The sequence below is a fragment of the Astatotilapia calliptera genome, chromosome 7 (assembly GCF_964374335.1).
Source record: "Astatotilapia calliptera chromosome 7, fAstCal68.1, whole genome shotgun sequence".
NCBI lineage: Eukaryota > Metazoa > Chordata > Actinopteri > Cichliformes > Cichlidae > Astatotilapia > Astatotilapia calliptera.
The window spans coordinates 6862417-6885118 of NC_137428.1; the positions used below are offsets into that span (position 1 = coordinate 6862417).

A 22702-nucleotide genomic window follows, 5' to 3' on the forward strand; every position below is an offset into this window, starting at 1 on the left:
TCTCTCACTCATTCTCTGTATTTAGTCAGTTTGATCTCAGTGTTTGTTTTCTCTGTCTTCCTGTGTCTGGTCCATCTGTTTTCTGTTTTATCCTGACAGTCAGTTGTCCTGTGCACATCGTTGCATGCCTCACATGCTGATATGACACTCTGATCATGGCAGTACAGCAACAGGCCCTAAGCACCAGATGCACAACCAGGTTGCTGGGACAGTGTACAGGAACATCTGTGCCACATACAGACTAGCAGTCTGCCCGTCGTAATGAGAGACACCACCAAAGGTGGAAACAACAGCACTGAGATCTTGTGGGACTTTGGGTTCCAGACAGAAAAGCACCTGTTTGCCAACCAACAACACATAGTGGTAGCTGACAAGGAACAAAAGACAGCAACATGAGGAAGAAGGAGTATCTGAAAACAGAGGAATATCAGGGGCTGAAGGAACAGCTGGAGCAGACGTGGAAAGTAAACTACAAAGTGGTCCCAGTGGTAATATGAACACTAGGAACTGCAACCCCAAAACTGGCTCCAGCAGATTCCAGGAACAACATCAGAGGTCGCTGTGCAGAAGTGTGACCTAAACTGACCACTCACAGTTTACTACAAGCCTCATTTACCCATTCACACACACACAATGGATACTGGGGGCAAAGTGGAGTTCTTGCCAGGTGCACTTCAACATTAACAGTGGTGGAGCTGCATAGTGAACCACCAACCGTATGACTGCGAATAACCCAACCTACCTGCTGAGCCACAGCTGTGTTTAAGTGCATTACATGTGACTGTGTCTATATTCTGAGTGCTTCATGCATTCAAAATGAATGGTGCCTTCACAGATATCCACTTTATCTATGTCATGTGTATTAATGCACTCCTATACATTAGAGATACTGGCTTTTAAACTTAAAACAAGCTGGATCATCCCTCTGCTCTAGCACAGTGGATGTGCTAACCATAATTTTCTTAAAGAATTTTACATTTTGACTGTTGGCACATTAAAATTTTAACTTGCTTTATCAGCAATGAACTATATTTACTGACAACGGTTTTCAGATTTCCACATACTTTCCAATAGCCAAAAGTGCATTCTTAATGCAGGGTCATTTAAGGTTGTGAATATCACAGCCATTTTATACTGGGTTTTCAGCCTTGTTCCTTGCATTTGCTTTTGAATAGTAATAATACAGTCACCAAATTCTTTGTGAGAAACCTGTTCTTAAATGGTTGAACCCCTCATCATCATTATGATCATTCTGAAGGTCTGACACTCAGTAGGGTGTTTGTGTTTTTACGTTTAATCATTATATTGGCCCATTGTCAGTTAAACTAAAAAAGTTGTTGGATGTTCCACCAATTCCATCTTTTTTAATATGTTTCCTGACATGTTTTTTGGAATCCAATTTAAAACAACTTTGGATACCTTCCCAAACATGTCTTCCCCTGTTTTAATATTTCTAATTAAATTAAAAGGATAATGTGAAAGGATAATAGAAAAGCCTAGGAAAGAAAACAATATAGCCATCACAGACACCCAAAAACAATATCTTCCAAAAAATTAAAGTGAACGCAATCGTGCTTTAAAAAGATCACCCCGAATAGTTTGCATCTGCCTTTGACCAAAACATTTACGGATTAATAAAAGTAGTAGAAGTATGGAAGGACAGCCATGAATATAAAGAGGAAATGCTGCAGATGAAAATGAAGAGGATGACCTAGCTTACCTTGACATCAGCCTTCTTGTTGAGGAGACTCTTGGCTGCTGCAGAGAGGCAGAACGACACACCCTCAGATGGTAGAGTACACATTATTTACCTTCAGATGACGACTTTGTAATCTGCTCACACAAATGCAGATCCACATCCGCGGTCATTCATGCATGCATGCAGGCACTGGCTTAAAAGAAGAAAAAAAATCACCTGCTTGTCAAAGTGCACAAATAAATGTGAAGAGTTACAATGCCTATCCTCCCATCCACTACCACTAGGAGGAGGGGGGAAAGGAATTTACCCCTCCCTCTGAAAAAATGGAAAATTCTTTCCCTGCGTCTTAAAAAGCAAATGAATAAAATGTGCAAAAACTCACACATATATTAAAAAGAATTCTCCATCCTGCTAGCACTTCCTGACCCTGATCCATTGCCCAAAGCATTAGATAAGCAGAGGGCATCAAACACGAGGGAGGGGGGAGAAGTCAAACTAATTCTCTGTATAATCCAAATACACTCTCTCGCACCGTTGCACGCACAGGCATAGATAGAAGGGGGATTAGGAGCGAAAGCATGAGGGAAGAGGAACAGAGATGCAGGTATATGATAATGGGTTTGTTAATCTGAAGAGTAGGCTGGATTAATTCACAGAGTTCACTGATGGGCAGGAATTAGTCTGGGATGATGTGGAAAAAATAAAGTATGTGTTTTGCTGCTTAAATGCTGATAAAAAAAAGGAAGAAACAGCTTAAAAACACTCCAGTTCTGCTGACATTAATCTTTTATCATGTTGGAGCTCTGAGTGGATGTGTGATCCCCAACCTAAAAGCAGCACTGAACAGTTACTGCACTCCACATTTAAAATGTGATAACTAAACTCCCACTTATACACCACAGTGCATGCTATTTGTCTGTACAAGGAAAGAAAAGTCTGTAATACTCTTCCCTTCAGATGAGAAATGAGATTGCTTACCTTGGCAAAAAGTTAAAGAAGCAATAAGGGTGAGGAAGAGGAGAGAAAGATTTAGGAAGAGAGATTAAAACAAGCTGAGGGATAGAGCTAAAGGAGTGTGTGATGTTGTGACCCTGGGAGATTTCCGTTTAATCACATCTGCTCCTGCCTCAATGAGGGGAAAGGATGTAAAGTTTTAAAAGCTGCAGGGAGAAAATGCTAAAAGATGTGCTTGCGAGATGTGTTTACCTTGTTCCACGATGCCAGCTGTGGTTCCTGCTACAGCGCTGACAGCAGCAGGGGCCGTAGTCTGACGGCCCACTGAAAAATACAGAGTATCATTAACAGTACCAGTCAAAACTTTACAGTTTTTTCTGATTGCTTAAGCACATTTTTTGTAACTATTGGCTGGCTTCCCCCAGCATCTGGTCATCTAGCAATTCTGTAAAGTAACAATTTCAGTATTTTTACATCAATGGTATTGGTGTGTTTCTCATTGGCATATGGCAGTGCTACAAATCTTTGTGCGAAGTGACTGTACTAACCGATTCTCATTTCAAGATGTCCTTATGGTACTTGCTACAGTGTAGCGGCTCGAGTTAGGCTGGACCCGTTGGCCAGCTACCCTCAGGGTCATTCCACGGTTGATTACATGGTCCACTATTGTAGCTCTGATGTCATCAGCAATTCTATTTCTTACTCTTCCTACCCTTCCTCTCCCCCCTCCTCATCTTCCTCTCCCCCCTCCTCATCTTCCTCTTGCTCCTCCTTGTCGTCCTCTTCATCCTACTTCTTCACCTCCACGTCCTCTTCCTCGGCCTCCTCTACTTCTCACTCTTTCTGCTCCCTCCATTGTACTCCGCACACACAGCTTACCTGTATTATAGTGCTTAGGCTGATTGCAAAGTGAACTAATTATCTAATTGCCAGACAGTTGGCAAATTAGTGTTAATGATAGCCATACATGTGTATACTTTTGCTAGGAGTGTGTTGGAAATTTGGTAATTGAGTGTTGTGCAGTGAATTGTGCCTACAGTTTTGCAAAGTGTGTGTTACAAAATTGCAAACTGAGTGCAAAGCAGTTTTTGTGCTTTTAGTTTTGCAAACTCAGTGAGTGGTTTTGCTATAAGTCTGAATAGTTTTAGAGATTGTGCTACAGGAATCACAGTTAGGGTTTAAGCATTCAGAAAAAACTGTAATACTACTATGTGAATGGATCAAAACTAAAAAATAACACGTATGGGTTTGTGTAGAAAGAAAGCATAACCAAAACGACTTTATATATGGGTGATATTGTATTTTAATGCCAAATCTGTTTCAAGAACAGCTTTGAATATTCTTCAGTCTTCAACTAGCTTCATGAGATCATCCCCTGAGTTTAAGCAACAACCTTGAAGAAATTCCCAATTGCTGATCACTTGTTGGCTGTTTTTCCTTCAATCTGTGCTCTAATTTATCATAATCTCACTTGACTGTCGGTCAGGCATTGTGGAAGTCAGATCATCTGATACAGCCCTCCATTATCCTTGTTATTGTTCACACAGCTCCCACGGGGCGTCTTGGTGTGACTTTACTCATGGTGCTCATGGTGCTACTGAAAAAAATGATGTTCGTTCTATCCATAAACAAGAGGGGATGTTGTGTTACTGCAGGATGTTATGGTACTTATGCCAGCCACGAATCTGTCTACAGACTGGAGAAATTGCATTGCTTCATATGGCCACTTGAGGCTGACTTCAAAAGTGAGCCAATCCCCACAGACTTCCATGTTATAATGTCCAACTTTACAAGATAAATGAACATATTTGCAGGCTATTATAAAAATAATTATGTCTCCCCATTTCATAAGAACTGTATGTAAACAGCTTATTCTACTAGTGATTCTTGTTTTGAGTATCTGGTGCCCCAGGAAAGGACTTTGGAAATGTCAACAGGAAGCACCAGAAGATAACCGTTGCCCAACCATTGTGAACTTAGGAACCGGAATTCAAATTTTTGGCTCTTTTTTTTCTACTCATTTTTGTCATGTTGGATTATAGTCTCAAATGAGATGGAGGCCTTTGCACTGAGTCACAGCTTCCCCATTTGAACTTTACTGGGCACAGGATAGAGCGGATCTCTTTCCTGATCAGTGCATACCCCTTCTCCTTACTCTCATTCCTCTCAACACTTGTACAAGAAATCAGCATTAGCATAGAATAGGTTAGTTAAATTAGGATAAAAGTCTGGTGAATTCATCAAGTGACTGTTACTATTTGATTAAACTTTTGCCAGTTCTTTTCCTGGCCACTAAAGAATAACCTGGTTAAATTTGCCATGTGCATGGACCATAGTGAAGAGCTGCTGTTAACAGGCAGAATCTCATAATTGACCTGCAGGGCTACTCAAAGTATTTCATCAGTAGATAGCAGGATCGACATCCAGAGGTTATCAGTTAGAACCAGGTGAATTTTCTCAACTCCGGCTCGGTAGTCTGGCATTACATGTTGGTCAATATCCTTTGGAATCAGAAGCTTTGATCCTTTAAATGAAGAGCCAGTCCACAACACTATAGGGATAACTGGTACAAATATAACTCAAAGAGTCTACAAACCCATATGATGTTGTCATGCCAGATGAACCATGACATTGTGACATTACCCATTGGTTAGTGAAGTGCTACTGCAAAGCCTCAAGCTGAGCTATCTTGGTCTTATGCAACTGGATGTGACATTCAATACGGTTATCTGACAGAGAAACAGAAGGACACTGCTTGCTCACAGACTAGTCACTTGTCAATTGCATGGTAAAAAAAACTGTTTTATCCTTCTTTTTAACTCTAATGGTGATATAATTAAGAAAATAAGCATTGTAGTGAATTCAATAAGATTTAAATGTAGCTAAAAAGACTGATTCTTATATAGCGCTTTTCTACTCTCCCGGAGTACTCAAAGCGCTCTATACAACACGCCACATTCACCCAGTCACACCCATTCTCACTAGCACTACCTCTATACTGAGGGCTTTCTAACTACACTCACACACATTCATACTCCGATGGATGCATCTTGGGGTTAGTATCTTGCCCAAGGATACTTGGCATGCAGACTGGAGGAGCCTGGGATCGCACCTCCAACCTTCCGATCAGTAGGTGACCTGCTCTACCTCCTGAGCTACAGCCACCCCACTGCTATTGTGGGGTGGCTGTAGCTATTGATACCATAGAGTCATCAGGAAAGTATTTACAGCCACAGATTAAGGGGTGGGAAGAATAGGTGTTTAAAGCATGTCCACATTACCTCCACCATGTTTTTATATAGTCTGATTTGAAATAAATCATTTTTACCTTACCTTAGGTTGCTGTCTGTTCATTAGAACTAAAGCTAAAAAAATGTTACCTGATAGAAAGCAAGAAAAATACAAAAACACCAAAGTTCACTGCTGAGACTTTTTTTCAGGTGTTGAAAGTATTCAACAGGATTCATCGACCTACTTGTGCAGGTTGATGAACACTGTTTGTAATTAATTTGCTTGCAATTTGATGAGCTCCAGAAAATGCACTTTGTAGCACTAGAAATAAACTATTGTGTTAAGAGTTCTAATTTTGTATGTTTGGGGAAAATGTAAAAATAAATATTGGTATATCAGTTGTTCTTAGTTTTATAGTTTTTTTTAATATACAGGAGGGCTTACGATGTTAAATTTGTTAAATGGTTCTAGTCCTACCAACTGTAAGTCAAAATGTGATTGGTTAAAAAAAAGAATTATAGTTTTTAGCCAGTAATCCTTTCATTTTAATGGAAATCTGATACACAACAAATACAAAACATGTTGCAAAAAATATTTGGCTTTCTCTAGATTTGCTAGTCAAGCAAATCGGGTCAGGCCAGTCAGTGTTCATTTCATTTTCTTAACACTACTATTAGCCTCTTTATGGATTTCAGTGACTTAGCTTTTGTCATTTATCATAAAAGAACAAAGTGACAAATAAACAAGATTTAGTTATATGTGACACTGACACAATATAAGTACAGCTATGTTGGGTGAGCTTTTAAATAAGACAAATCTCTACCATAGCATCTCCCATGAGCCTGTTATGTGTTAATGTGTGTTTTGTGTGTGTCTGTGTGTGTGTAGATGTAAATTTTTGTCACCTCTCCTCATCACCTCTGTCTTTTTAAAGAGCAACACTCACCAGAGAAGTTCCTGGAGACAAGCATGGTAGTAAGAATGGCACCCTGATGAGGAAGAACACAGAAAAGCATGATAAGAATCCACCCTGAAACCTATTTAATATGCTGGTGTCGTGAATTAACTTTTAACCTGTATGTTAAGGATTAATAAATTAACACAAACAGAAGCAGAGCAAATCAGGATGAAGGTTTCACACTCTCCAGTGCAAATGTTCCCCTGTCTAACCTCACAATACAAGAAAAGAAGAAAATCTCTGAGCAAAGACCATAACATCACCATGTTACCAGGCTACAAGGGCAGGTGCACTGTTGTTCAAAACACAATGGATTATCACACGAAAATTAGTACGCTGACACTATACCAATACCTATGAAGCCTTAAAACGAGACCCCACAAGCAAATACAAAAAGAACGTCATGAGTTGCTTACAAGAACTGGAAAAGGATGAAGTTATTGACTGTCCTACTTACCATCGGCTACACCGAGGGGAAGTTATACCCTGTATTTAAAGAGTTCCAAAGATCCACAAAGAAGGGGTCTCACTCAGACCCAGTGTTATCAGTATAAACTCAGCCACCTACAACATTTCCAAACACCTATCCACCATGCTAGCACCCGTTGTTGGAACACCCCCAATCACATCGAAAACTCCACTGACTTCACCAACAAGGACCAAAAACTTGATCCAGATGAAACCATAGTGTCTTTTATTGCGGTCTCTCTCTTCACTTGCATACCTACAATTGAGGCAGTGGAAACTCTCAGAAAACAACTACAACAAGACAGCTCCTTGGAAAACAGAACAAGCTTCACCCCAGATCAGATTTGCACACTGTTAGACTGCTTTACCACCACATATTTTAGCCAGCCTTTCCATGGAGGAAGTGGAAAGCACCAGGACAGCACCTAGCCACTGGTACACATAAACTGATGACACCTGGGTCAAAATCTAAATCCAAGAATTACAATCCTTCACTGCTCTCTTCAACTTAGTGGATAGAAACATAAAGTTCACCAAGGAAGACAAAAAGGATAGCATTGTGTTTGGTGGCTAATCGAAGCCTTACATCACTCCCACACTGTCAAGCTTATTGCGACATTTGTGATCTAGTCTTCAGGCCAAGCAGCCTCCACTCCGCGTACTTTAAATCTCACTGCTCATCCATCATTTGCCCTTCCAGGTGCCTTCTAGCAACCCACACCCTCCACATCTCCGCCTTACCCAAGTCATTCAGTGACTCATCAGAGTCTAATCTCCAAATAACATAATTGTATTCTGTATATCAATAAATCATGTTCAATTGTTTCTAATGATATCTCCGAATTGAACTGCCTTTGTCTATATTGGAAACATTTAGGAAAAGATACTGGTACATGTTGAGTCTAAATATCACGCAACAGTTTCCAAATAATATGTCGCGTTTGACCACTGAGCTCACGTTTAAATTTCATATTTGCCTTTTTTTGTTGACCCTAAGTTTTGCCAAGAGAAATAGACTGAGCGGCCTATTAACAAATATCCTATAGTATACTATTATATAATAAGCTCAAGTTATTAATGTCCAGTTATTTAAAAATCAATACCTATTATCCATTACCTACTCCTACATAATGTCTGTGTGATAACAGTAAGCATCCCCCATGCCTCCCTTATCATTTTACTGCACTACAAACTTCTTAAGCTGTGTTTAAAAAGGAAGACTACAGCAGGGAAGGGCAAATTGTTTTTATAGCTACTGTAGCTCCTTTTAAAAAATCTGAAATCAGTTCAAAACTGGTAGACATTAAGCTAGAGTAAGGGTTTCCTCCTTTCTCCTGAAATCAGAGATACAACTTCTTTTTGAACCATCAAATATTTTCACACCTTGAGTTTCCTCCTGGCATTAAATTTCTTCAGGCACTCGACGGTCTCCTGTCTGTGCATCATTGAGGCCACCGTTGAGCGTTGCTGTGGGGAGACAGAGAAAGAGATGCTGAAAATAAAATGTTACAAGAGCAGCTGTGACAGTGATAGGTTTATGTGGGCAGGAGCTGCCAGTGAGATTCTGCATTGGTGAAATGTGTTAATTCTGAGGCCCCTTAGGTAACACAATTTCAGCAAAACTTCAGGATAAAGAGATTCAACTTGGCTTTACAGTATCCGCACAATACATTCTGTTTCCTTACAGAAATAATGATATGTTGTTATGTTAAGGATTTAGATCTTTGACTTAGCTAGTGATTTTGTTGGGTTTTTGGGCCAATTTCTCTCAAATTTTACATTAGTCATTCTTACTAACCATTCCTGCAAACATCACAGGTACTGGGTTTATGACTTAAACTGATGAAGACAGTCAAGAAAAATATTGTTTTACAAATTATAAAATGAAAATACTGTAAATGTAACTTTTTTTTCTTGTTGCTATGATCATATTTTTAAAGATATTGTGCCAAAGTTTTATTGCATAAACTGGCAAAAGTTCACTTAAAACTCCAGTGAATACAATTGCCTAAAGGAATATTTTTCTTTTCCAATGAAAGACAAGTGTTACAGATGGACGTATGACTGTAACTAGTGTTCAGTCTAATGGTTATGTATGAAATGTACATTCTAATTAGATATATTAAATCCTAATGCATAAAAATCATATTATTATCTGTCATAAAAACAAAACAGAAGTAAAAATTAACTTTGTAAAATAATTAAATTGATCAAATAATACATTTGACATAAACTAGTTTTAAACTGAAAAGTACTGAATTCATTGAATTAAACTGACATTTTTATACCCCAAAAAATTACCAACAAAACATGGTAGCACCAAAGCTCATTTAGATAGCAACTGTGTTTCTGATTATTTTATTACAGTCAAAACAAGTCATTTAATTCATTTAACTGTATTTTCCTTCTGAATCTTGTATCAAAAAACGCGTTTATCAAAAAGTACTTTTCCTGGAAGAAAACTGTTCCATTGGGCTCAAGCTTGTGTTTTTAGTTCAGAATCCAGAGTCTCTTGAATTGTTACATTAATCAAAGGCCCTTGTAAGATGGCATTTATTTACAGAGCATCAAGCTGTGATTTATTGCCAAACAAATTGAACATTTCAATGTATTTTTATTATACACACTAACACACTGTTTAAGATGTCAATTTACTCTATTTTAAACACAATTGTAATTTTCTAGACTTCTTTGGAGAGTCTAGAGATTTCTGCAGGAATTTAACTTATCATGTGGAACTCAGTTCTTGGTTGCTGAAGGTTAATAGGTTGAACTTTTGCCTGTCTATGGAAAAAACCATATTCAAGATAAGCTGACATGTCAGCACATATTTGCACATGTCATATTTGGCAGTTTTAAGCACATGTTCTCATAGTTGCTGAGAGAGGATTTGCAAATTACAAATTGCTTGATAGTCAAATCAGGAGCTGTGAAATATTGTTTCCTGTCAGTTTTAATAGGATGCTGGATGTGTATATGCTACTTACACAGACCCATGGGTGCTTCAGAGCCTCCTGGGCAGTGATTCTCTTGGCTGGATTAATAGTAAGCATCTGGTTGATCAGATTTTTAGCCTCGGGAGTCACTGTGTCCCACTCTGGGGAGGGAAACTAAACCAAACGCACACCTAAGCATGCCCACATATACAATAAAAATATGTACCACATCTTATTTAACTTAAAGAGAAACAGAGATGAGAAGCTGACTAACATCATATGCTCCAGCTTTGATCTGTTGGTAGAGTTTGTGTTGGTCCTCGTCCCAGAACGGAGGGTACCCAACCAAAAGGATGTAGAGGATCACACCTACACACATAAACAGCCATTGTTTGAGTGCCAAGAACAAAATTGGCAGAGGTGGTGCTGAAAATAGAAAAAAAAACACCTACCACATGCCCAGATGTCTACAGGTTTACCATATGCTTCTTTCCTCAGCACTTCTGGAGACAAGTAGCCGGGAGTACCCGCAAAGCCTACACACGAAAACAAAAAGCAACACAAATGAAGGCCCTGTTTCTTGGCGAAAGTACAGAAAAGAATGCATTTTAACCCTCTCAAGGCAGGCGTTGCAGATTTGCAACAGTTAAAAACTAACAACCTGATTACCCCACATACATATTTTATGAGGTTTTTTTTACTCAGAAGTACCACTGCAGGACTTGGTTGTGCATTAGCAACAAAAAGTTTAATTTGAGCCTGAGAGGGTTAAAAGGTTCTGCTCCTATGCTTTAGATAACCTCTTATTTTGGTGCTTAACTTTTATAGTTTGATTTGTCTTTTGTGATACCTTTAAAAGGTGGTGGAGCAGCTGTGGTTCAAATGGGTTGTCTACCAATCAGAACGTCAGGGGAAACGTTATCCCTGGGCTGAACTCCAAGTTACGGCCAGTCAAGTGGTATCAATTCCTTTGTACTACAGGAACTGCATGCATACTCTGTCAACAGGAGGCTGGACATTATTGTTCATCAGGAGGAATCAAGGACCCACTGCACCAGCACAGGATCTGCCAATTGGTTGAAGGATCCCAATATCTTCTGGCAGTCAGTGTCGCGTAGCTTATAGTGGACTGTGTATCGCTCCATGGATATGTTTTTCCACACCATAATTGACACACCAACACAACAGCCATGCTAAATGATCTTACAGGCAGCATAACATTCTCCATAGCTTCTTTCACGTCTGTCATGTGCTCAAGATGAATCTGCTCTCATCTCTGAAAAGCGTAGGGTGGCAGTGGTGAACTTGCCAATTTGGATATTCTATGATGAATGCCATTTGGGCTCCACAATACTGGGCAGTGATCATAGGGCTCACTAGAGGATGCTGACACCTCAGGTCACCCTCAAATCAAATTATTATATTATATAGCGCCAAATTAAAAAAAACAAAAACAAAACAGCTGCCTCAAGCCGTTTTTATATTAAAAGGTAAAGATCCTACAATAATACAAGTCTGTTTCTGATTATTTGGTCAGAGACATTCACACCAGTGGCTTGCTTGAGATCATTTTGTAGGGTTCTGGCAGTGGCCATACTGTTTCTTCCAGCACAAAGGACACGCATGCCACTTAAGGACCTTCTATGGTCCTGTCCAGCTTTCCTAGAGTAACTGCTTGGAAATTCTGGAATTTCCTCCATGCACTTACCACTGGAATGGGAGACACAGCAAACGTTCTGTCAATGGCATGTATTGATGTGCCATCCTGAAGGAGTTCGACTACATGTACAACCTCTGTAGGGTCCAAGTGTTGCATCAGTACAGGGAGTGCAGAATTATTAGGCAAATGAGTATTTTGTCCATCCTGTTCATGCATGTTGTCTTACTCCAAGCTGTATAGGCTCGAAAGCCTACTACCAATTAAACATATTAGGTGATGTGCATCTCTGTAATGAGAAGGGGTGTGGTTTAATGACATCAACACCCTATATCAGGTGTGCATAATTATTAGGCAACATCCTTTCCTTTGGCAAAATGGGTCAAAAGAAGGACTTGACAGGCTAAGAAAAGTCAAAAATAGTGAGATATCTTGCAGAGGGATGCAGCAGTCTCAAAATTGCAAAGCTTCTGAAGCGTGATCATCGAACAATCAAGCGTTTCATTCAAAATAGTCAACAGGGTCGCAAGAAGCGTGTGGAAAAACCAAGGCGCAAAATAACTGCCCATGAACTGAGAAAAGTCAAGCGTGCAGCTGCCAAGATGCCACTTGCCACCAGTTTGGCCATATTTCAGAGCTGCAACATCACTGGAGTGCCCAAAAGCACAAGGTGTGCAATACTCAGAGACATGGCCAAGGTAAGAAAGGCTGAAAGACGACCACCACTGAACAAGACACACAAGCTGAAACGTCAAGACTGGGCCAAGAAATATCTCAAGACTGGTTTTTCTAAGGTTTTATGGACTGATGAAATGAGAGTGAGTCTTGATGGGCCAGATGGATGGGCCCGTGGCTGGATTGGTAAAGGGCAGAGAGCTCCAGTCCGACTCAGACGCCAGCAAGGTGGAGGTGGAGTACTGGTTTGGGCTGGTATCATCAAAGATGAGCTTGTGGGGCCTTTTCGGGTTGAGGATGGAGTCAAGCTCAACTCCCAGTCCTACTGCCAGTTTCTGGAAGACACCTTCTTCAAGCAGTGGTACAGGAAGAAGTCTGCATCCTTCAAGAAAAACATGATTTTCATGCAGGACAATGCTCCATCACACGCGTCCAAGTACTCCACAGCGTGGCTGGCAAGAAAGGGTATAAAAGAAGAAAAACTAATGACATGGCCTCCTTGTTCACCTGATCTGAACCCCATTGAGAACCTGTGGTCCATCATCAAATGTGAGATTTACAAGGAGGGAAAACAGTACACCTCTCTGAACAGTGTCTGGGAGGCTGTGGTTGCTGCTGCACGCAATGTTGATGGTGAACAGATCAGAACACTGACAGAATCCATGGATGGCAGGCTTTTGAGTGTCCTTGCAAAGAAAGGTGGCTATATTGGTCGCTGATTTGTTTTTGTTTTGTTTTTGAATGTCAGAAATGTATATTTGTGAATGTGGAGATGTTATATTGGTTTCACTGGTGAAAATAAATAATTGAAATGGGTATATATTTGTTTTTTGTTAAGTTGCCTAATAATTATGCACAGTAATAGTCACCTGCACACACAGATATCCCCCTAAAATAGCTAAAACTAAAAACTACTTCCAAAAACATTCAGCTTTGATATTAATGAGTTTTTTGGGTTCATTGAGAACATGGTTGTTGTTCAATAATAAAATTATTCCTCAAAAATACACTTGCTTAATAATTCTGCACTCCCTTTATTGAGACTGACCTTAGTCAAAAGTGTTGAAAAAACAATGAGAAAACCCAAAGAAGGACAAATATCTGTGGCTTCAACTTGTATAACCCTTTGTGTTTTGGGGGTTGTCTTATCTTTTAGATAATCTCTTATTTAGAATTAGATCATCTTTGTCTCCTAAATGCCTCCTTAATTTTTTGAGCATGAAACTTTGTCTGTAGCATTCTTTCTAATTGTACATATGTTTTGAAATTAATGGAGATGCTTTTCTAATTGTGTTATTTTTAATAACACCTACAGACACATGCACACTTCTGTGTGTGTGTGTGTGTGTGTGTGTGTGTGTGTGTGTGTGTGTGTGTGTGTGTGTGTGTGTGTGTGTGTGTGTGTGTCTTACCAAACCAAGCCTGTTGGTCTCCTTGTACTTCAATGGCCAGTCCAAAATCAGCCAACTTGACTGCTGCGTTCTTACATTTGCTGGCCAGCAGCAGGTTTTCTGGCTGAAGGTGTAACACAAGCACAGTCGTGTCATGTTAGTGTTACATTTTATGACCTTATTAATTTATTTCTCAAGGTTGTTACGACATTGTTACTGAAAGGCTTTTCTTAAATTACTTCAGAAGGGGTGGCAAAATCTAGGGATGTTTTTATTTCATGTTAAGTCATTTGTAACTCCATCTAACCTATCTTACACACTCGCAACAAGTACTATAATCACTATGCAAAGATCTCAACAGTAATCTTGCAGAGTTGAGCCAGATAAAAGTTTAGTATCACATTCAACAAGCTTAAGTTTTTAAAAAAAAATTGCGCTTTAATTTGGTTTCTTTGTGGCTGATATTTTATTTTATTTTATTTTATTTTATTTTATGGCAGTAGTCTTTCTGTGACATTTTATTTTTTAGCAACTGGAAGGACCAGTCCTTCCAAGATGGTCCCTGTTCTTTTTTTCCTGTTTCTTGAGTTTCTGCTGCCTGGGGTATTCCCTAAGCACATGCTCAGTGCTACATCATTGCTACATCTTCCTGATGTACTGATGGATCTTTGTTGTTTCATCTTGGATAGTACTTCTGACACTGACTAATCAGTCTCTTTCCTCCCCCTCAGTGTACAGTGGCACTAGGCTTGGGATGGAACCCTCCACGTATGGTAAGGAGCTTTCTTGTCTTGATGTCAGTGGCTTATATTTCATATTTTGGCCAGCTTATTATCCTAGCAGAGCACCTGATGACTGATGATGATGATGTTTATGACTATGCAGCATAAGCATGTGTGAGGCATTCATACAGAACTTTTTCATAATGTTGCTATTTGCTGGGATTGACACATCTATCACAACTGCAGTCCTCTGTTCCCTGTCAATCACCACTATGACTGGTTGCTTGGACAGCAGCTTCCTAACTCCCACAAGAATTTAGCCCCATTTGTTCTCAACCATCTTTGATGGTGTCTCCTTTAGTGACTTGGGGAGTTCTAGTCCACATGTGGCGCAGATGTTTCTATAGAGCTACTTGGTTGCGCCGCTCGGTGTACTCTGTCCAAGCTTGCATCTTGCACCCTGCTACTATATGTTGGATAGTCTTCGGGGCACCTTTGCACTGTCCGCAACTTGAGTCCTGTTGGCCTGAGGTAGTGTCCTGCTTCTGCTGATATCATGCTCAGCTGTGTGTGTATATGCAAACATTTAGAAAATCAATAAATGCATTTGGGGGGAGGGGGGGTAGTCAACTGGTTGTGGAAAATGGGGCATTGGGAACAAGTTTCTTCTCTTACTTCTTTTCCTATACATAACTTTAAAGGGAAAACAGGAGAATGGGGCAGACCAGTTATACTCAGATCAGAACGCTAAAAATAGTTATGGCTACAGACATATTCAGAGATACAGTCATACATTTTCCAGCAAATAAAATGTACTCTCTCATTTTGAGGTTGAGACACACAGATGGGACTGGAAAATGTGTATAAGCCTTTTTTGCCTTTGTTTACTTGAGGACGACCAAACACATCTTGTCTGTCTGCAATAGTCGTGTCTTTGCTGCTCAGACGCTGATGTAAAAAGCAAATGTGACAAATAACTACACAGGAATGACAGCTCTTTGCTGTCTGACTAGTTTATGCTAAGAGTGACAGATCTGTGTCACAGAAGCAGCAATCATTTCACCACAGTGATAGAAACAGCTGTATGCTGTAATCCAGCTGAAGGACAGTCATCATGTCACCCTCTGCTGGTTGATTTAAAAACACAGAAGGTGCATACAGTAAAGGCCTTACCTTACTGTGCCCAGTAGATCAATCTTATTCAGAAATATTCCACAACTGTTGGACAAATGTATTTTTCATTCCACAAAGAACAGACTCAGTTGTTTGATATTTTAGGAAATACTACTACACTTTATTAATAAAATGTTCTAGTTCTAGTTCATTTGGACAACTTAAAATAACCCAAAACAAAACAAAACACTTTCTAAGTCAAGATTTGAACTTCAGACTAATCGGGGAATTAATTGTTGTACTTTTTTACTTAGTCAAAATGAACAGATGATGTTTTTGTACTTTTTGACACTATATCATAATCATGATAAAGAGAGCTGCAAATGTCAGTATCAAACACAAAAACTGTATATATTATATACAGTTGTATACTCAATGGGCAAAAAAGTCAAATTAAAAACTAAAGTCAAAATGCAAACGTGTTTAATGTTTTCCTTTCCTAAATGTTACCAAAAGTGCACCAAATTCTTTATAAAATTCAGATTTAAAAACTCAATTTGTGAGATTTTAACATATCATCTATTCTGTATATCACTTGTCCACTTTCCTGACTCAAATATTGTACCAAAGGATGTTAGATGGTTAATGTGATTAATATTAATTGCTAAACATGAGGATATTAACTTCATCATCAAACAAGTTACCATGCTGTCTCATATTTTCCAATAAAAATCAGAAATTTGCTTTAGAAAATAATCAGTAGGTAACTGTAGTTTCCATGTTTGTACCTGGAAAAAAAAATTCACATTTGATATTTGCATAAAATTTATAAAATCCTAACAGAACACATGCAGAGGATTCCACACAAATGCACCGTACAGTGATGTTGGTACTGAAATAAGCATCCAACCATAGTCTGATTAGAGCAGGCTCAGGCTGAGAATTATCGTTGTTTCTATTTCTGTGTCTAGACAGCAAAAAAACAAAAAACAAAAAACAATCTAAGTGACTATGAAAGTCAATTCATTGTTAACTCCAACAGTGGGGGTGGTGTGGGGGTTTTATACTGTCCTCTAAAGAAAAGGGTCACTGCAAATCAACATAAAATGATGTTGTATATAATGTAGTATTTCTTTGAAGATGGGAGTGTTCTCTCCATGATGACACTGTCACGAATCACAGGATGCAAGGGGCCACTAACTGGTTCAATGAAAATGTAGTAATGTCTAAAATATAGTGAGTACAGACTATATAGTGCACTCAAAGAATTCTTCAATGTTTTACGAAAAGTAGTGTACATCTGATGGTTGCTACCCAAGCATTGTATCCAATCATGCATTGTATTAAAGTGAGAGATGAAAATAAAGAGAGCAGTGCATCAAAGCATTAACTAATACCATGATGAAATAAGTATTGCTGAAAAAACATTGCAATCGGTATTTATTAAGTATTTATTAAATGAAATATTTATTTATTTATGTACAGAATATTGACAAAAGTATTACTTATCCATCTAAATCCTTAAATTCAGGTAATCCAATCACTTCCATGGCCACAGGTATATAAACTCAAACAACTAGGCATACACACTGCTTCTGTAAACATTTGGGAAAGATTGGGTCGCTCTCAGGAGTTCAGTGAATTCTAGTGTGATGCCGTGATAGGATGCCACCTCCAAACAAGTCCAGCTGTGAAACTTCCTTGCTATTAAATATTCCATAGTAAACGGTTGGGGGGAAATATAACAAAGTAGAAGTCATTGAGAATGACAGCAACTATGCCATGAACTAGTAGGCCAGGTAAACTGCATAGTGTGCTGAGGTTGGCAATCACTACAGATCTCCAAATTGGGCCTTCAGATTAGCTCAAGAAGATTACATAGAGAGCTTCATGGAATGGCCACTTCATGACCAAGTTCCAAATGCAGTGAAGTAAAGCATGCCGCCACTGGACTCTAGAGCAGTAGAGAAGTGTTCTCTGGAGTGATGCATCATGCTTCTTTGTCTGGCAATCTGATCAACAAGTCTGGATTTGGCTATTACCAGGAGAACAGTACTTGTCTGATTGCACTGTGCAAAGGATAACGTTTGGTTGAGGGGGAATCATGATGCGGGGTCATTTTCAGTAGTTGGGCTCAGCCCCTTAGTTCCAATGAAAAGAACTCTTAATGCTTCAGCATACCAAGACATTTTGGAGAATTTCATGCTCCCAACTTTGTGGGAACAGTTTGAGGATGACCCTCTCCTGTTCCAACATGACTGTGCACCAGTGCACCGGGGGAAAAATCTAAACCTACATGGCCTTGTGTGAAAAAGCCCCTTAAATCTAATAACTGGTTGGGTCAGTTATTAGTAATAAACACCTTAGTTCAATGTTTTTGGGTTCTCAGTTTGACTGTTATTATTTATTCTTATTTGCCACATTTCTAAGTATCTTCTTTCATATATCTTTGTTTCAGTTTCTGGCTATTCTGCCTTTGGTTTTGTACAGTTATTTTATAATTTATATATTACATTTTTTTATAATGATTTTTTATTAAATGTGTACAGTCTTCCCTTTGTGCCCCATTGTGCCCATCTGTCTTTGATTTGTTCTAGCTGTTTTCCCCCACCCTTTCCCCTAGCCTCATTACTGTCATTATTGTCTCAGTCTCCTCTTGCCCCTCTGTTGAGTCACCCACAGTATGCTTTCTAGATTTCCTAGTGCGTCCTAGTATTACACTCCTTGTATAATTACTCTTTGTGCCTCCTTTTGCTTTCTGTTTTGGGATCATGTTTTCCTTTGATCAATCCAGCATTAAATATTCACCTTATGCTCACTTTGGTCTCCTGCATTCTGCACTTGGGTTGGAAAACAATTAACCAAATTCCACACAGTTGATAGTCACAGAGCAAGTTGACCGCACAAAGCACCCAGAGGGCACAACAATCTACATGGAAGAAAATGACTTAGACTGTTCTAGGTTTCTAGTCTACTCACAAAGACTGAGAGAAACAGCTGATATGAGGGCTTGGCCAGCTGCTATCTCAGCATTCGAAGGTATAAAATCTCACAAACCTCAACTGCTTCACTAGCTGGTTATTCCCACTTCTTACTCCCAGTTACTTCACAGTAATAGACTATTATAGGACAATTCAATTCAATTCAGTTCAATTTAATCTTATTTATGTAGCACCAAATCACAACAACAGTTCCCTAAGGGGTTTTATATTGTTAGGTAAAGACCCTACAATAACACAGAGAAAATAAAAAACAACAACAACAATCAGATGGCCCCCTATTAGCAAGCACTTTGCAGTGGGAAGGAAAAAGTCCTTTTTTAACAAGAAGAACTTCCCCAGCAGCCATGTGCCAAAACTGGTTGGTTTCAAGGGGAGGAAGACAGAACAAAAGACACACTCTGGAAGAGAGCCAGGAATGAATAATAATAATAATTACGTGCAGAGTAGTGTTTAAAAACATAGTGAGTGAAAGAAAGGTGAGTGAACACTTGTGCATTAGTGCACTAGTGCATTACACCCCGAGGAGCCTAAGGTTATTGCACTAATTCAGGGTCACCTAATCCAGACCTAAGAAAATGCTTTGTCAAAAAGGAAAATTTTAAGCCTATAATCTTAAAAGCAGACAGTGTGTCTGTCTCCCAAATCCAAATTGGGAGCTGTTTCCACAGAAGAGAGGGCTCCTCAGGTTGTACAGGCTGCCTTAGTTTCTATATTTCCTGGGTCAGAGAGAGTGCTGATCTACCCAAGACCTTCCCTGAATCTGTGTCTCAGCAAGTGAACCCAGTGAATTCTGAACAAACTAGTCTAGCCAACTTGGAGCTTCCACTGTATCCTGCACTGGAGCTGCTGTGGACCCAGACATCAGAAAAGTGCACCCTGCTCAGCTCCCACAAGAGTTGACAGAGTCTTCTGAGTATCCTGAACCTCAGGGTAGGATTTATCTACTCCATTGGCCAGTAGCTGTGGGGTCCAACTAGCCCCCACAGCTACTTAGTCTCCGCCACTGGCCACCTCACCAGCTCCCTGAGCTGAATCATCTCTGCCAAGGCCTCTGTCCTTTGTCCTTTGATCCTGCCCCATGAAGTACACGGTCATGGAATAAAACATTTGGCAAGCTTTTCAAGACCATTTAAGGGGAAATAAACAGGCTTTCCAACAGCACAAGATTTATAAATTTTATTGAGTAATTTATTAATTATTATTTATTTATTAATTAATGACCAAACACAATTTTTTTTTACTTTTTGTACTAAGTTTATATAGTCTTAAAATCAATAAAAAGCCATCACACAGATTTCTGCTATAAATGTAATATAAATTGCTATATTAATGTTAACATACATTCTTGACAATATTTTGTCTTGACTGCATCATTACAAAAGATTATTTGGGGTTTTTTTTGTTCTTTATAGAGCTTTAGGTTGTTGTTTAATTATATGTTGGTTGGTTATTAACATTGTTTTTTTTAATTTGTTTATTTGCTACTCATACATACTGCACAAATCACTAAAAAATGTATGTAATTCAGTACAGCAGATATTGTTTTATACAGCTGCAGTATGTATCTATGCTGTAAGAAACAGCACATGATAATAAGAGGAACGCTTGATATACACAAAAAATATTCAAACATTCCTCTGTGAAGGATTAGTTACTTTCATCTGTGAACAGGGATTCATTGTTACCTGTTCAGATATACATACATATCCTGCTTAAACATGAAGCAGGTCAATGAAAGTCCAAAGGAACTTAATCAAAAGAACGTCAGCTGCGTGGTATACATCACTGCACCACTGGAGGTGAGCAGACACAAGGTTTCCACCTGCTATGAAATTTCTCTTTCAGTTGTAGTCCACTCAAGTGCATGCACAAGACAGAACTTCAACATATGTGCACAAACACTCATGCACGTTTTGATAAATCCAGCCCATAGACATGCACAGACATGCTGGATATAAATATTTTCACTGCACTTACCAGCTGTCAATTACAACAGTCAGACAAAACACAGAACTATGGAGAACCGCTTACTGATTTACAAAAAAGTGAGACCACAGCCATACTGGGCCTTCATCAGGCAAACAGACAACATGACATCAGAAGATGATATCCAGACCAAACTGCAATACAGATGACAAAACTCAACAAAACGTAATCTGCTACACCACTCACATATAACAGTGGGAATTCCACATAGAACCTTTTTTTTAAAAATTGGAACACTGTTCATAATTAATAATTTGTATTAACATTTGGAAGGTATCATTCTTTTTGTGGAAGCTCTACATTTTTCCTTCATGGACTCTTGTCCCTGAGCTAAACCTGACCTGAACATAGTACAGAATGTTCCTTATACTGATTTTATAGCTGTGCAGCTAAAATTCACACACCTACATGGACACAGACACATGACCTGCTCGTGACTCACCTTGAGATCTCTGTGAACCACACCCATCTGATGGCAGTGGAGCACGGCCTCCAGGATCTGCTGGATGCAATGACTGCATGCAGACAGCAGGGGGAGCAGGTTAGTCTGAACACATTTAGCACATTGAGCCCCAACTGTCACAGGCACACATACATGTTTTCAGTGTAGGAACCAGCTCTCTCTTCCACACTCAACATGTTTGCACACACATATAAAAAAGTGTGAACCTGTCTGTGAGCTACACAGAGAGAATGCGTGCAGTTTGCTATTTTCTGCTTTAAAGAAAGTGCCAAATATTAGTCAGGCAGCGTAGGAGGGCTCTGCAGCTCCGTGTGGGAGACACTCTGTCTAACCTGTATATTTTTGTGTGTAATTTATTTAGCAGCAGTGATAACAAAGCCTTTGAGGAAAGGATTCTGCAAGTATTTAAAGTTGTCACTGCTGCCACTCTATTGACCTCTACTCCTTCACCCGTTCTCAGGTTTTCTCACTCACTCAGTCACTCTTGCTCAAAGTATGACAGTCCTAGGACCCACAGGAATTGTAAATATATTTCAGACTTCTAAAATAGTACAACAAGAGCTGCAAAAGCAGAACCAGAAGACAGGCAAGACAGGCAAGGGGAGACAAACAAACAGGCAGCAGGCACAGACAAAACTTGTATCAAATCACAGGCAAAAATTAAAAAACAGGACTATAAAATACAAGCAGCTCTTGTACAGCGGGTGCACAGCAATGCAACACAGTGAGACACACACACACACCTTGAGGTCCCTGTGCACTATGTCATGGTGGTGGGTGTAAGAGACACTGTCTAGAATCTGATGAATACAGTGACTGTGGAGACAGAACAACACAGTGAAGACCAGATAAAGGAAGCAACACGAGAAGGAAAGGGACCAAAAACATAGTAAGAAAGAGACGTGGACAGAGAAGAGAACGGGAAGATCTGAGGCACAGAGGCTGTTGCAGGGCGAGGAAGCGAGGGAGTTGATGTGAGAAGCACTTTACATATTTCCTGATTTGACTAGACTAGACATATAGAGTTTTTTTAAATCTCCATTGCTAAGATTTCATTCAGTTCATAAACACATCTTTGTTTCTTCGTCTTGCTATTCTGTTCAAATTAAAAGTGAATGTTTAATCCATGTACATGGAGCTTTTCTAAAATGGCCTCCAGAGTGTGTAAACCTGAAAACACAGCTGCACTATGTGACAATGAGAGAAAAGGAGCTTTGTAGACCTGTCATCATATTGCTAACAAAACCGAACATGAAACTGTGTACTTTACAATTGTTGCTAAAACAGACCGTGTGTACAGTGGTGTGAAAAAACTGTTTTCCTGTTTTTTTGTCACACATTTGTCACACTTAAATGTTTCGGATCATCAAACAAGTTTAAACATTAAACAAATATAACACAAAATGCACTTTCTAAATAAAGCTGTTTATTATCAAGGGGGGGGGGG

The 22702-nt window shown here is 39.3% G+C and overlaps 1 protein-coding gene across 9 annotated transcripts in view; it reads right to left on the minus strand.

The window, feature by feature from the left end:
* camk2b2 (calcium/calmodulin-dependent protein kinase (CaM kinase) II beta 2) overlaps positions 1-22702 on the minus strand; it is a 67082-nt gene that overhangs the window by 21971 nt on the left and 22409 nt on the right. For 4 of the 9 annotated variants that reach the window (XM_080303396.1, XM_080303400.1, XM_080303398.1 and 1 more), the window contains exons 6-14: positions 21235-21307; positions 13991-14093; positions 10699-10782; positions 10521-10615; positions 10298-10420; positions 8694-8777; positions 6831-6873; positions 2906-2977; positions 1721-1758 (exon numbers count right to left, since the gene is read on the minus strand). In XM_080303396.1, coding sequence (XP_080159522.1) covers positions 1721-1758; positions 2906-2977; positions 6831-6873; positions 8694-8777; positions 10298-10420; positions 10521-10615; positions 10699-10782; positions 13991-14093; positions 21235-21307 — 715 coding nt within the window. The remainder of the gene's footprint in view (positions 1-1720; positions 1759-2905; positions 2978-6830; positions 6874-8693; positions 8778-10297; positions 10421-10520; positions 10616-10698; positions 10783-13990; positions 14094-21234; positions 21308-22702) is intronic. The other 5 variants (XM_080303397.1, XM_080303399.1, XM_026172809.2 and 2 more) reach the window with 3 other exon arrangements.